The sequence below is a fragment of the Catharus ustulatus genome, chromosome 3 (assembly GCF_009819885.2).
Source record: "Catharus ustulatus isolate bCatUst1 chromosome 3, bCatUst1.pri.v2, whole genome shotgun sequence".
NCBI classification, from domain to species: Eukaryota; Metazoa; Chordata; class Aves; order Passeriformes; family Turdidae; genus Catharus; species Catharus ustulatus.
Window position 1 is genome coordinate 63,077,290 of NC_046223.1, and position 16,543 is coordinate 63,093,832.

Sequence of the window (16,543 nt, forward strand, 5' to 3'; positions counted from 1 at the left end):
TTGAAGTGTGCCAGCCCAGCTTAAGTAGATGTTGGTTAGAATCATATTCAAGAATTAAAACATGCAGTAGCAGAATAAGAAACTGTGTATTCTTGTTAAGTTTTGCTCATCAAAAAATTGATAACTTAGAATGGTTAAAATAAGAGAGAAAAAAAAAGATTTTTTTTAAACTAAATGCTTGTGTCAGTTGAAATAAGATGCAAAATTTAGACTCTTTTACTGTGTTTGTAGAGTTCCTATTCCAGATTCATATTGATATTTTGAACCTTTTTTGCAACAAAACAATGGTAACAGGCTTTTATCAACTCATATAAAATTATATTTCATAAAGATCTCATTAGCATGTTGAACTGGTGGGGTTTTCTGTTTTGATTTGTTTTTTGAGAAATTCCTTTCAGACTTTTTATCACACTCAGAATCAATTTGGCAATGGGGTGGATAGCAGCTTCTTTGTTACCCTCATTTCATAGTTATTCCATAACATCTGTCCCAGTGCTGTGGCAAGGATGGTGGTTACTTCTGGCCACCTCTATCCCCCTGCCCCTTTCTGACACTGGCTTTCATGGTAAAAGCAGATGTAGTACCCAGCATCTTCTTAAAAGTTAATCCAAATCCTTGCCTTCCATTTTCTCCTCACTTAAGAACCTGACCTTGGGCTTCTGCTTCTCTGCTGATACTGGCTTTTGTCTGAAACCACTGGGAGTTGCTGAGGGACCTAGGAAAGCAGGAAATTTCCATGTACACCCCTGCAAGATCAGTTTTATCCTAAACCGCTGTGAATGTAGTGTAGAGGAGTGACACTGCAAGCAACACTGATGGTGGGAAGTGGAGAAGTAGGGTTGCCCTCTGAGATGCATGTTAGATGATGCACATTTCACATCTGTGATGTAAAACTGTGGTGTAAAAACCATTTTGGTTTCTATTGGCTCATTGCATAGATTGAGGGAAGTGTCTCTGTACCTCCTAAAATTAGTCCTCTTCTCTGTCATTATAGTGGGCTGCCTTCTGGCATTGTTGGCAAGAAATATTTGGACATGCTGTAATAAGAAATGTGAAGACATTGCTGATGGGAACATCTATATGTGTCTTAGAAGAGACTATGAGTAGAAAGAGAGGGATTTGAGCAAGAAAATAGCCCCTTAAAAATAAGTTTGCTCAAAAGTGGTAATGGATTCTGTCATTTCTCCCCATAGATTTGCATAGGCTGCACACACACAAAATCCCTCTAGATAATCATTTATGTGTAACCCTTTTATTGCCTTGCATCAATTTTTCCTTTGATGGTGGCACTTTCAAGTACTGACAGAGAGCTTTTGCCATCTATGAAATGGGACATCTGAGAAAGAACTTTGCAGAATGCCTTGCAAGTCTGAAGGGGAAGGTTTTGTGTTCATCTCTGTCCCCTGTGCATTTGTAAGGTCTTGCCTTAAAAATAACTGTGTGACCTTCCTTCCTTCCTTGCTTCTCTCCTTCCTTCCTTCCCTCCCTCCCTCTTCCACCTCTGTGCATCAATGACTTAACCCATGGTTTGGGTTAATGGTTACAGTAAAATCAGTCTCACCTCTTACATGCTTAAGTTTCTGTAATTGCTATTAAATACAACTGCAAGTGCTTGGAAGCCAAAGCCATGCCAACTACTCCTCTCATCTGCAGGTGCTTTTTGAGTTCAGGACTCTTCTGGTACAAGCTCATGTACAGCTCATTGCATTTATAGTGCACAATACAGTTTTGAATCCTGTCTTATAATGCTACTGTCCCAACAGCACATGACACATTTTTCTCTGCTGTTTAAAAGGCAGGCAGGAGAGCTGGTGATAAAAAGATGTGTTAGTGCTTCCAAAATAAGGCATACAGGAGAATTCCTGGACAGGCAGGAGTGCTGTCTGGGTGAATTTTTTTTAGCTTTCATGTTTTATAGATAAGTAGAGCCAGTGAGGTGTAAATCTGTGGTGTAAAACCTAAAAAAAAATAATAATAATTAAAAAAAGGTCTTTTTTTCCCCCCAATTTTATTTTATTTATTTATTTGTTTTTGTTTCAGTGAATCTGTTGAAATGCTCTGTTTTGTTGCAGGTGTATGAATTTTTTGAGTTTGATTATAAATATGTCACTGTAACTTTTGCCTGTGAGAAAGCTTCTGTATTTATGTTGTCTAGGCAGTAAACTGAGTGTGTGAGCATAACTACAACATCAACAGATACATGAAAAATGCAGAAATCTTTGCAATCACATTTTACTGGACCAGTTCAGATTTAAAATTAAGTAAAAATTAAAATAATCCAAGTACTTAGGAAATAAATATATTCTCATCACATATTTTATCACCATGTAAAAGAAAATTTTAGTCTCCAAAACAATATTTTGTTCTTCAGGCATTCTCTCTGTAATCTCTCGTTTTATTCCTTCTCACCATTGACAGTATGTGGATGTGTATGCAATCACAGTATTGTCAAATTGCAGAGCCTTGTAGAGTTGAGAGTAATTCTTTCTTGGGAAGTACCAATTTTGAAGAAGACATTCAATTTTTTTCTCAACCTGCTGGCTGGCTCCTGACAATGAAGCAGATAAAATATTTCTTTCCAACAGTAATCTCAAAATTGGGATCTTGAGGGCATTACTGATACATGTGGATAATGAAGTCATTGTTATCAAGTCTTTGCTGAAGACATTTCTGCAGCTGACTCATTTATGCTGACTGATTTTGTAAAATTTTTTATTTTAAATTTGAATGTCTTCTCATTACAAGCACCTATTATTCTTACTTTTTTTTTCCAATTTTTCCTCTAGGCGTGTGCTGCATAAATATCTTTAACACAGTGCAATCTTTTTGACAAAATGTGTCATAATCTTCTAATTGATTCCTATAGTAACATAGCCTACTATCATTCAAAAAATAGGCATATGTCCTGATCATAAATTGTGTAGAGAGATGACATATTCCAATTTTTAGATAGACTTTTTTTTGGTTTTGTATGTAAGCTGGGCATGTTCTTAACCTTGTTTACAGTTTCTGCTGACAATGCTAAAGCTGCACACTGTTCCTTTATTTTAAAGGAAGATAATAAAATGAACGTGGTGGTGTTTCAAATCAAGGTGAATAAAATGCCATGGTGATGCATAGGATATAACATCACTATGCAGAAGTTAGCAGTTTTCACCGTTGAAATAATTCCTATTTCAGCACTTTAGGTGGTCACTAACTGCCACATCACCTAAATTAAACATATTTTAGCTGCGTGAGCATGCAGACTTTAGTGTATCTATGACACAAACTTTATATATTAGGTGCTCAAAGCTAAAACAGTAGCCTGGACTGAGCTTGTGACATACTATTCTTGTTTGCAGACCCCAAATTAGAGATATTATGTTGAAATATGTCAGTACTGTACCTAAGCCAGTATTATGAGCTCACTATTTAATTTGCCATTTCTGTTTGTTGCTGTTTTTTCTCCAGTGACTAATTCTCTAGGTAGTTACCTGAATTTCAATGTTATAGATATTTATTTTTAATGTTTATTTAAAATTGATGTTTTCAGTTTTTCCATTTCAAGTAATAAAAGACAATAAAAATGGTCCTACAAACACTCTGAAGAGAGTTGGATAAATCACTTGATACCACCTGGTCACTAAGCCATTACTTAGAATGAGTTCTTTTGTTCCAGACAACTAACTCTTTTAATTAAAATGTAACATTTTGTAGGTAATGTGTCTCACCCTCCAGACTAGCAGCTAGTTCCAAATAATGCACAGTTGTGACAAATTCTATTTTTAAGTTGCAGAAAAAATTTTCTGAAGTCACAGGAAAAAAGTTTGCATAAGTGGAATCAGAAAGCAAAAAATAGTTTGAGAAGAACCTTTATAGCAGAATCGTAGATCATGAGCTGTTTAAGTTTCTCCGTGCAGCCGCCATCACTTATGGTTGCAGGACAGCAACTGAGATAAGTTGGAATTAGTTTTTTATTGGTTTGGAGTTTGGTTTGGTTTTGACTTTGGGGGATTTTTTTGTTGTTTTATTTTGGCTGGTTTATTTTTGGTTTTTTGTTGTTGTTGGGGTTTTTTTTTGTTTGTTTGTTTGTTTGTTTGTTTTTAATAAAGGCAGGCCTGTAGCTCTATGGAACACTTCACTGTAAAAGCCTACTGATTTCTGCATGAAGAAGTCATTCTATGGTGCAATATGTCAAAGTTAGTTATTTTTATGAAAAAATCGTTGCTGCCCTCTCATCAGTAGAGTGCCTTCTCTAAGCTACCTGTAGAAGACAAAGCTATAGAAACTTTCCCATCAGAAAAGAAATTTAGCAATGTACAATTGTTAACAATGTAGAAAAATAAAGAACCTGTTAAAATGAGTCCAGCTTGATAAGTAAAGAGATATTTTTGTCCACTGGGAAGAAAAATTTTTAAAAAGACACAGGTTTATTAAGAAAATGGTAAATGAGTTTGTGAACAAATAGAAAAGCCAAGCAATGGCTTGGGGAATTATTAATTAAATGGCCAAGGCTTGTGAGAGCTCTAAAGGACTTGCAGCTGTTTGGGTTTTTATTGTGTTAATTTCTCAGCAGCATTTGGTCTTGCAGTAGTGAAGGTGATTGTAAAACTTCCCAGAGGTGAGTTATTTTGAGGGTTGCAGGTGGTTTAAGAAAGTGTGCCTTCCTGCAGCCTCTGCAATGTGCCCTGCCCAGCAGTCGAGCTCATCCTCCTATATTCTGATGTTTTTCAGATGCATTGTATCCTTTGGGCAGGAGTAATCTGTGTAGCTGATGTATAGTATGTCTGGCTGAGAATAAGCTCGCAATTGTTCTTTTCCTTTGTCACAAGAATAAGGTGGGTTGCTGAGGTGAGGAAAGCAAGTACCACTATGAAGTGTGCAAGTAAGAATCCCGTGAGCTAAATCCCTATGGCAGTATTTCTTACCTAAAGCTCTGTGTGTGTCTGCACCTATGAATTGGGTAGTTAATATTGTCCTGATGTAATTTTGTTTCTTGGACTTCCCATGTGAAGTCTGATTAGTGATTGGAAGGTTTTGAAGCAGTATAGACCTAGAGGTGTGTTTTTAATAATGCTGAAAAAGAAAATATGCCACATTCTTCTTTTTTTTTCTTTTGCTCTGGCATTTTTTTGGTCTTTTTGCATTTCCTAGTTTTCAGAAGTCAAGGATAGTGTTCATCTCCCATTACTGAGCTGTCCTCAATAGTTCGCACAAACTATTTGAGGCATGAGCTTTTTAGTCTTTTTCATTTGTCTTCAATGTGTTATTCAGCAAAACCACTAAGGACCAAACTACTCACTAGAGATGGAGTGTATAGGGTGACAGACTCAGCTCTGAGTGTAGTCTGTCATGCACAGAAAAACTTGAGATCTTGTTGGAAATTTAAAAATAAACTGGAGAGAGGCTTTCTGAGACTTTAAGGTTCATGATACCTCTGCTGTTCATCAGGTCTGTGCTTTCAGCTTGGCATCCCTCAATCCTCTGCATTAACCTGCTTTTTAACTGAGCAGAAGGATTTCTTATCAGGCAAGTACTGTTTTCTGTAATGTTTCCCCCTCAGTTGGCAAAGTCCCCCATTTGTGTTAATACACCTTGTATTGGTGCTGAGGGGTGGCAGGTCTTGTCAGGCCGCTATCAGCATAGAAGATGACCAGATGTCCTTGAAAACAGGCCAAGTCCAAAATAAATTTATTTGTCTTAAATTCTGATTTTTTTTTTTCCTTCTGTCAGAGCAGTACTTCTTACAGTTTTGGAGAGTTGAATGAAATATTTCTAGTCTGTATTGAAGATATGCCACATGCAGAACGATTTTTTGCAAAAATTAAAAAAAAAAAAAAAAAAACCAACAGTGTTTGGGCTCAAAGCCTCCATGGTTTGTTTTATTTTCAAACTGTTCATAGTTAATTTTGTTGCCACCTTCATGACCATGTGATTTTTTTCAGTTATACTTCTTTGGAGCCAAAGGTATGAGAAACATCTTCTATTTTCTTATAATTAAGAGATTGCAGAATTTCCTACTATTATTGTTCTTCAGTTACTATTCTCATTGTTCCATTTGTAGCTTAATACCCTATTTGATTTTAAATTTTCAGTCACAGATTCTTGTTAATTTTTTTTTCTGCAGAATTAAGCAGCTTTTAAGACTGAAAATATTGTTTCCCTGCTAGTACTTGACTGCCATAACTTTTTCTTCTAAATGTCATTCATGTTCTCCAAATTTTAAACAAATATTTCTACTACTTCTGGTTTCTCAATACTTTTTAAACCACTTGAATCTCTAGAGCAGTATGTAATCTTCCACTATACAAAGAGTACTGGAGCAGTGTAGCTCTTGCAAGGAAATAGCAGCCTGCTTCCCCATGCCCTTCTGCTCCCATGCTATGGGTCTTCTGATTCAATTTTGCCACAATATCTCCACATGCAATCTGGAGCCCAGTGCAGAGGCACACTTCTCCACAGGACAAAGCTCCTGGCAAGCAGGGATTTACCCCTTACCCCCTCTCCATACCTTGGGTGTCTCAGATTGCCTGGGTGTCGCACATCTGGGGGCCCTGGTCACACAGGGCTTCCTATGGTAAAGATTGTGCTCTAACTATGCATAGCCAGTATGGGTCAGGCACTGAACCTCAGCTGAATTCAACTAGAAAACCAGAGAGCTCAAAAGACATATGCAGACATGCTTAAACAGCTTTGCAAGAAATCTCCCTAGAAGAGGAAGTGAGCATGATATAGGCGGGAGCTGACTCAGCCTGGAGTCATTTGTGGAGGCATCTTTGCTAAACTCCCTAGAACATAATGTATTAGCTGTTTTACATTACTTTATGTTTTTGGTTCTTTGAATTATGAGAAATTTTAAAGGAACTTTGTATTCTTTTGGTTGACCTTCTTTCTTACTAGCTTGTGGTGTAATTAAAACACCAATTTTAATTTCTGGAGAGGCAAGGCTGATATTGGGGCACTTATAAAGAATGAATGTTTTATTATACTCGTAAAAATTAAACTTTTTATGATTACCCTTGTTGTGTGTATCGGGTTAAACAGTTAATGTTCCTCAGCATACCCAGTGTATGGCTTGGTGTGAGATCTTTCACAGAGCAAGCTGAACATGCTGTCACCAGAAGGAAGGTAGTGGAGGGGACTTGCAGGCTATTACTGCACAGCATCAGTGTGTGCAGGTCCTGCACAAGGCACGAGGGGATGAAAGTGGATGAAGGTGTGCACCTGCTCTGAGTGTCAGGGCTATGTGGTGACCAGCCCTCTCCTTCCCTCCTCTCCAAACCCTTCTGCTGCATAGCAAGAGTCTCTTGTGACTGATACATGTCATACTCAGCAAAACATGACTCTTGTAAATAAGATTTAAAAATAAGATTTTATCAGGCATGCATCCAGCATCAGCTTTTCCTCCAAAATGGAACAATATGTAGAATTCTGGTTTAGTTTTACTTTTCACTTTGAATTAATCATTAACAGTACATGATTGTCAGTGAGATACAAATCAAACTATCTTCCTTCATTTTAAACTTAAGTAGTGTTTAATCTTGGAAGAAGATGTAGTATAGTTTGCATATCTTACTTGAGAATTTTGGAAATTTTATGTGTTTTAGTCACTGTACTAATGACACTAATGACCTTTTCTGTTTATTTTTTTTCTTTTCTGCCTGTGAATGTATAATTATTTGCACACAATGTTTCATATTGAAAATATGACACAACCACTTAACTGTAGGAAGACTGGTAGAGGAGGCTGAAGCTGCATGCTTATTCTAGTCATCGGTGCCTAAATATCACACTGCATTTAATATACAATGTCATATACATACTGATGTGAGCATAATGTACTGCTAGTAGCTCAGCAGAATAGGAATTTAAGTACTGATGAAATGTCAGTCTTAATTTTTTATTACCTTAGCTGTTGGCATTTTATGTCAAAACCAGAGCTGACCAAATACTGCAACATGCTATGCATGGAAACACTTTAATTTATTTATGTCTTGAAGATGTAAAAGTGGTCTTTTAATACAGTCTTTCTGAGATGTTAGTGGCCATCAAAACTAGAAGGGATTTCATCAGATTTAATACCTTTATACACTGGCTAAAAATATAGTTAGAAAATGAATCAGTAATTAAACTAGTTATATTGGATAAGGAATCTTAAATTTTGTGCTTAACAAAGGAAAAAATGAAACTCACCATGCAGGGTCTTTGATGAAACTTTTTAATCTGTCACAAATACCTATTAAAATTGTGAGTCTACTAATGAGTTAAACCATTTACGGGTTGAAAATTTTTTTCATAATATTTTTCATAAATTGTTATTTAGAACCTTATGGCTTTTCACATAGAGTTCATGGCTGAGAAAAAGGGAACTGAGCTCATGGAAAAAGGATTGCTAGGAATACTGTGTGCCTTAGCCATATCTCCTCATAAGGAAGGTGGGTTCTTTCTGGCAAAAATGAAGGGCACAGTTCTCCGGTGGGGTTGCAATGATCAGGACAGAGAGAGGGTGGAGGGACATCAGGGATCTGCTTCACCCTGCTTTGGGTCTGGGTGACTGGAAGCCAAAAAACGCATCTGAGTAGGGATCACCTGCATTGGCAGGGCCAGGCAGGAGGGAAGCTTCCATGGTGGGTACTTGGTGAGCCTCAGCTTCCTACAATTCTACCTCTAATCCAAGCTCTGAACATCTAAGCCATCACCTGGTTTGGCTGAAGCTGAGGTTTTATGTTGTTTATAAACCAGAACAAACTTCTGAGCAGGTGATTTTCTTTAGAGTACTTTCTCATGAATCTCCTTTTATTTTTCATGCCTCATATAAGAAGTTTTTCATTTTTGGCAGACTGTCTTCTCAGGGCACTCTGAAACTGCATTATTTACTACAGGTGGACCCAGATTGCTGGGGTAAAAAAAGCCAGCAACATATACTTCCTTGAAGGACATAAATTGTGTTTTAAAACTCACTAAAAGAAGAGCATTGTTGATATTATGATATTTTCTATGGGAATGGCAACCAAAACATTAATAATGGCTTTGTTCTATCTTTTTCACCTATCAATGGCAATTTTTACACTGTAAAAGTTTCAGGTTGCTGTATATGCAAAAAGGAATTGTGATTTCAAATTATAATTGGAGATGTGATTGTAGAATAATGAATGGGAATAATTAATAGAAAGCTAATTGGGTAACATCAGAAAAGTTTATCCTGGTATATTGAGACTGCATGCTTCAGTTGATACTTAGTGTACTTTTGGGATTTCTGGTTGCACCTCACCTCTGGTTCTGATAGTATATTGTATTATGAAGAATATTAATAATGCTGCAGAACAATTACTTGTTCATTTGCTAGCTGATTAAAATTCATGCATAATTTATTGGAACTGGGAGAGACTTTATAAATAAGTCTCCTTGGCCTCAAGAGCTTAAAAACAAAATGTGTATGCTAATATAAGAATATGCTTTACTTCCTAACATAAAAACTTAATAGATGATGGTCTCATTCATACGAGATTTTATTTGTGATAATCGTGCTCTTAATCAAAGTGTATACTTCTAAATATAGCCATATGTTTTAAAAATTTTTAACTTGGAGCTGGTAGTGCATCATGCTCATCAATGATGATGTTTTCTGCTATGTTAACCTTAGAATACATTAGTTTGACATTTAATATTTTAACTCTAACAGCAAATAAACTACACTTGTTATGCCCAGCTGCATTTCTGAGCTTTGTTGCAGGTAGGGATATAAATTAATTCATAAGCACATACATTACCAAAGAAGGGAAAAACATTAATAATGAATTGAGGTACTTTCTATAGTTTTGTTTATCCTGAAGCAGAAGTGGAAATACCTTGGAGCATTTACCTTTTCACTCTGGGAGGAAAAAATCAGCTTCCATTACAGCCACTATGACATGGCTACAGACTCCCTGGTGTCCAAACTGAGTGGTTTGAGAAGCAGCCAATTTAGAAAAAAGTCTGCAAGATATGTGCAAAAATCTGGGAAACTTGGTTGCTTATAGAGCTGGTAAATATACTGTTTGGAGCAAGCTGTGGTACCTGCAAGGGAATTTTTGCTACTGGAAATAGAGAAGCAGGCAGAACCAGGTTAGTCATCAGAATTTTACCATTCAGGGAGGATGGGAGGTCAAGGGAGATCGACCACTCCCCACCATGCGTTCTGTCACTGACACTGGTGGCATCATCCCTGGGAGACAGAATACCTGCAATGCATCTGTGTCTTAACTTCTGTTGTGTAAAATGCAAGGGTCTCCTGCTAGGGAAATCTTATGGTCTGGGGTTAAAAGTTATTTTTAATGTTCTGGCCATAAGATCCCCTCTTACCTGCTCAGAGATGCTGATTTTTTAGTTCTGCATCACTGCTGTGTGAAACCCCTGTGTGTACCGAATTTAACATTGTTGCCTAATTAACTGTAACAAATTAGCTGAAATATGAGCCATCTGGAATGAAAATGAACCTTCCATGTTTATCAGCGAATTCATTTTATTAGAAAAATACTTGTTGCTTGTGATTGTTTCTTAAAATAAATCATGCTGAGGCAATGTTTCTATGTTAGCATTTCTCAGGGTAGGGGGGGACCACCCCTTCTTGTTTGGTCTGTCATTACCTTTTACACTTTGCAGCTGCATTGAAATATGTAGGCAGCAGAAGCTGATGGGAAGAGGGGATGACAAAAGGCAGCACACATCCTATTGTTCAAGTTTCAAAATCAGCAGTAACTTACTAAAGAATAAAATATTGTATGTTGTTGCCATATATCTTTATTTTGTCATTCTCCTTGCAGCTTTGCCTAGTTCCGAGTATTCTGAATGCCTGTAATAGAGATCTGTATCCTTTTCCCTAACTACATCCAGTGGGTATCAGATTAACTGCAGTGATACTCATTTTTAAGAATATTCTGTGCAGGGGTAGTGTATCATCTATTGCAGCCCTTTCTATAAGGAAAGTGTAAATGTGGCTTCAGTCAATAAAAGAAAATCTCAAGTTTTTGGTACAGTAAATTATATAAATGAGCATAGTTTTTTTCAGAAAAAATCTCCATCAGCAGCAATATATAAATCAGACAAGATTTTGTGGTCTCTAGATTTTTAAAAGGAAAATATAGCATTGGGCAGATCCCAGTAGTGTACTGCTCACTTCCATCAGCTGAAATTTTCCTCAGCTCTTCTTCATTGATGTCAGTTTGAATTTGTTTCTGAGGTTTGGAATCTTTGCTGACCAAACTCTGACAACTTTCTGCACAGATGGCCCTCCTCTTGGTGGGTTTTCCAGCTTTTGTTTTATCACTGGTTTATTTTTTGTGTCCCCTGCAGAGCCACCTCGGCCAATAGCACCCCCTCAACTGCTGGGCGTTGGGCCGACATACCTGCTTATCCAGCTGAACGCCAACTCCATCATTGGGGATGGTCCCATTATCCTGAAAGAAGTGGAGTACCGGATGACATCCGGGACCTGGACCGAGACCCACGCTGTCAACGCACCGACCTACAAGCTCTGGCACCTGGACCCTGACACCGAATATGAGATTCGGGTCCTGCTCACCAGACCAGGCGAAGGTGGGACGGGGCAGCCAGGACCACCACTCATCACCAGGACCAAGTGTGCTGGTGAGTGTTGCTCTGGAAAAATTAACAAAAAACCCCAAACTGTTTACTTTATGGTTTAATTGATTGGTAGGCCTGTTGGCTTCAGTTAATTTATATCAGGACTTAAGGACTCCCTTCACACACACAGGATCCCCAAGTTTCTAGATCAGTTAGGATTTGCTGTGTCCTCTTTATCTTGTCAATGTCTAGGTTGCTAACCCTTTAAGTGTAGATTAGGAGTCAGGAAGTTAGAAATCTAAAAACACATTTTGCTTCTCATCACATATGGAAGGGGATCTCTAGGTTTCTGGAAAGTCCTGACTCCCTTGTTTCTTTACCTTTGTATTTTCAATTGCATTTTAAGCAAACTTGCACATAAAGCAAATTGCATGGGAAAAAAGGATATGTTTAAGAACTAGAATAATGAAAAAAAAAAGTACTTCTGCATGATTTGTTTTTTTCCAAGCAGTTACGTATGGCCTGACAGAATGTCCAAGAACTAAAATATAAATACTAAAATCTCTAGCTATGACTGCTCCCCAGGGAAGTGGTAACAGCACCAAGCCTACCAGAGTTCAAGAAATGTTTGTAAAATTGTCTCAGTCTCATGGTGACCCTTGGGGCAGGACTGTGAGTAGGATTCTGATTATTGTGGGTCCCTTCCAACTCAGGATATTCTACGATTCTCTAAATTGTAGAATACAATTGAAAATACAAAAGGAGTTTTCTCCATTTTTTACTACTATCACCAAAATATGTGCTGCTGAGCTCTGCAGTCTGCTTCCTGTTTCTTTGAGTGTTCCTACATGGCCAACACCAAGAAGATTACAGTAATTTCATGATTACAAGCCGCACCATTTTGACTAAAATTTTGCTCCCACCCTGGAAATGTGGCTTACACTCAGGGGTGGCTAATATGTGAATAATTTTCTGACATTTCCAGCCCCAGAAGCGCAAACTGAGGTGCCGAATTGAGCAACTGCCGGTAAAACCTGGCTGTACCCGATTGTTACACATTGGTTACTCTGTTTCGCGGCGGGTGGAGCCGGCTCAGTGCCAACAGCATGGTGGGGGGAAGACGGGGGAGCTCCCTCCTTCAGGCAGCACAGCCTGGGGTAGAGTCAGGGAGCCTCGTGCTGCTATCCCTGCGGCCCGGGGGAAGGCGGGGGGCTCCCATCCTCGCCTGCCACGGCCGCCGCAGGAGCAGGCAGGCTCTGTCCCCTCCTGCCGCGGGAGTAGGGGTGCTCCTTCCCCTCCTGCCCTCCTACCCCTCTGAGCGGCAGTGCCGAGCTGGGCCACCTGGCCCCGTAGGCAACCCCAAGCGGGCTGAGCCCTCACAGCCCAAGCCGAGCCAATAAACCCCATGATCCCGCGATTCTGTTACTATTTGGCAACTTTGTTGCACGCAGGTCCTCCCTGTGAACGACAGAGCGGCTTATAATTGGGTGCAGCTTGTGTATGAACAAAGAAAAATATGTTGCCAACACCCGGAGATGCGGCTTATAGTCAGTGCGACTTGTAATCGGGAAATTACTGTAAGCACTGTCAACTTGGGTTATATGCTGTTCCTTCTAAAACTACCTAAAGTTATTTTAATCTCACTTTCACAGGAAGAAAGATAATACCTACATCTCATACTTGCAAGAGAGAAAAATTACAGATTTGAATCTCAGACTGTGAGGAAAATAAGCATAAATTGAATTGTGGGCTTTTCCCTCCTAGTCTCAGAACTTCTAGGGCCTGACAGTATTTTAAAATTGGCACAGTATTAGATTTAGGAAAGAGTGCTGATAACCATCTATTCAAAATTGCATTAAAGCAATCAGACGGACAAGCTGGAGTCTCAGGTTTGCATGTGTCGTGTGTATGTATGTGCATATGTGAATCAGAAATAAAAATAGTTTTTTCACAAGTTGGAGATGGATCTCTGATGGATGACCACTCATTTTGTTTACTTAAGGAGGAGTGTCAGGGTCTGGATCAGAAGCCAGAAATTCTAGAAGGCATTCATAGGTCAGTGGGTATGAATTCCAGAAAATTAGAGAATCTTTTAAAAAGCTGCTCATAGTACTGTCTGAAGCTGATGCATGAAGCTGGAATAAGATTAAACTGAAGGCATCCTTTGGAGTTTTTGATGGTTTTTATAATTTAGTCTGTCTTTCTAGCGAAGTAGAAAGATCTACGTGTCTATCTCAGTTAAGGTGTCAGTCTTTGAGATCTAAGTAAGGGTAAAGTATTGGTTTATTGCACAGAATTGGTTTAGACATCCTTCTGAAAAAAAGTAGGAATTAGAAATCTGCTTCTGTTTTAAAGAGGCTGAGCCGAGACTAAGAAATTGAAATTTTCCATTTATTTTCCTAGCACTTGAAAAAATTGTAACTTAATTTACTCAGATTGTGACAGAGTAAATATTTTTAGTGGGAAAGGAAGTAATGAATTATGTGACATATTTTTAGAAGCATGTTTGGGGAAATAATGTTATTGTGGGTCTGGTTTTTGGTGGTTTTTTTTAGTATAACATTCACATGTGAGGCTCCAAAATCTTGTCTGACTTGAGAAAAAAATTCAACTCAATTTAATCCACTATGAAATTAAGCAGATCAAAAAATTACTTGAGCAGAAAATTCTGAACTTTTTGGCAGATTATTTTAATAATAATAACAACAACAACATTTCAAGCTGTTTACCTTGCAGTAAGCCTATTCTTCCTATTCCACTAAAGTGAAGGCAAATAATTGTTACTGTTAGCTAGTTTCAGTTAGAAGAAGGTTGTCAGCAAGGGTTTGTGAAGACTGAAATATTGTTCCCAGCATCAGGGATGAGTCAGGGACAGAACCAGACTGAATGCCCTGCTGCCTCCTCACCTATGAGACAGACCTTCCTTTTCTGCAGTGTTTTCCCAGGTCTACTGATAGATAACTGCAAGTCCCCATCAATATGATTTTTTTGGTTGTATATACTGATATTTTGCTTGTAAAAGGCAAATTATAAACATAAAAATTAGTCTCTTGCAAAGAGAAGATTTATAAGAAAAGGCAAAGGTAATAATGGAATATCTCACCCTGCAGTCTCTGTTGCTGCTGGTATTGTACCAGTGACTGCCTAGTGATTTACTGTGCTGTATTAGACGACATCACTGCAGCAATATCTTCTTTCTGGAGTTTCTTCAATTATTCCTAATTCTCATTTCTGACAAGCTCACTTGTTTTTCAGAAAGATACTCTCTTTTCTGTCAGTGTTCTTTGTCAATTTTGCCTTTCCATAAGTTTTATATGTATTAGTTCAAATTCTGAAACAAGTTATAATTGATTATCTATCAGTATCAGATGGAATGGTGGGAAATAAATTAATTTTTAGCATGAAGTTTGCTCGCTGTACAGATTAAAAAGTGTGCATTAGTGAATGTCGATCTGATGAGACTGAAAGTATTAAAGTTCCAAGTAGCAGCAACAGCAAACTTGCAGAAAAAAATAATGAGAATAAGCTAGTATTCTGCTCTCTGTTTGTTTAATATTTAGGCAAATAACAGCATTGTTTTCAAATCAAGTTTAAAATACTTTCCCCTCATAATTCATTCAGTATTTATCATTTCATGTTATTTCTTAATAACGTATTATTGATCAGTGCTCGTCTTCTTTGCTGGAGATGTATTCCACTCCTTAGTGATTTGAGTGATGATCATACTTGCCTCATTGTCATAGATGCACTTTTATTATTAGGTATTTAGATCATTTTCTGTCTTCCTTATAGCAAAACTAGAGTCTGGTGACTCATTTACTAAATGTTTCTGCTAATACTAAACAAAATCGTTCTTTAATGAAAGGATAATTCTTCCACTGGTTAAGTCCTCTGACAGCCTATTTGTCTACCCAGCATTTCCCAGGTAATATTTCCCATGCTGAAGTGAAGGCATTTTTTTAGATGTGTTGTTTCATCAGTCTGTGATTAAAGATAGTGCTGAACAATCAAATATATGAAACCACTGAGTGTTTTTAAATGACCGAAATCTGAAACATCTATGGGCAAACAGTATTTTCTTATATTAACCTTTGTAAGAGCCAGGTACATGCTTTGTTATTTCCTCTTCTAAGCACCACTGACGATGACATGGTCAAGGTATTGTGATCCCAGCTGCTGATGCTGAAGGGTAGTGCCTCAGCTCTCACAGGGCACCTGAGCTTTATTTAATTCTGACTTTGCCTCTTGCCTGGGGTCATTGCTCAGATTATTCACTTCTCCAGGATTCTAACACCAAAACCAAAAGCAGAGTAACACTTTAACCAAAAGTAACCCTTAAGGCTGTTTTCTGTGGCTCTGGGGTGTATTGTCCTTCTGCGCATATCATCTGGTTGTTATTGCCTTTCTTCCCTTGAGGGAGTAGGGAGAGAGGGGCAGGGTGTAAAAAATATTTAATAATCCAAAATTGTCCACTTAGCCTGCTTTTTCAACTCTAAATTAAAAATTGTTCTCTTATGTTGGCTGCTGCTTCTGAGTAACAGCTCACAGCTCAGTTTTATGATTAACTGATATTTTAGTGGCAAAGGAGGTCAATAGTTCAGCCTGTCCAGAGCTTAATATATGTACACAGTGGAATTGCTTGCTCCTACTTTACTGAAGTTCAGCACAAGGGTGTGCTTTTTCAGAAAAGCATGAAGAATTGTAAAGCAGTTAGAGAAAAGAGTGCTCTGTGTTTTCATTTTTTTTTGGTTTTGATAATTAAATGAGTAAGGACAGGGGGGAAGCTTTATAGCTTTAAGAGCTGAGAAAAGAAAAATATTTCTCAATTATGTTATTATTATTGTTATTATTGCTATTGTCATTATTGTTATTTCATTGTTCAAAATCTTTATCCACCACAGAGACCTGCTATTGGTAGCAGTCAGCCTCAAGGCATGAGGGCAGGAGATGCTGGTTCAGTGATGCAATGCTGGCACATCAACACCTGCAGTTGAAGGCT

General features: G+C 38.0%; 1 protein-coding gene across 17 annotated transcripts in view; it reads left to right on the plus strand.

Annotated features, from left to right (window-relative positions):
• PTPRK (protein tyrosine phosphatase receptor type K) overlaps nucleotides 1-16,543 on the plus strand; it is a 370,095-nt gene that overhangs the window by 193,120 nt on the left and 160,432 nt on the right. For all 17 annotated transcript variants that reach the window (XM_033053758.1, XM_033053762.1, XM_033053760.1 and 14 more), the window contains exon 7: nucleotides 11,314-11,607. In XM_033053758.1, coding sequence (XP_032909649.1) covers nucleotides 11,314-11,607 — 294 coding nt within the window. The remainder of the gene's footprint in view (nucleotides 1-11,313; nucleotides 11,608-16,543) is intronic.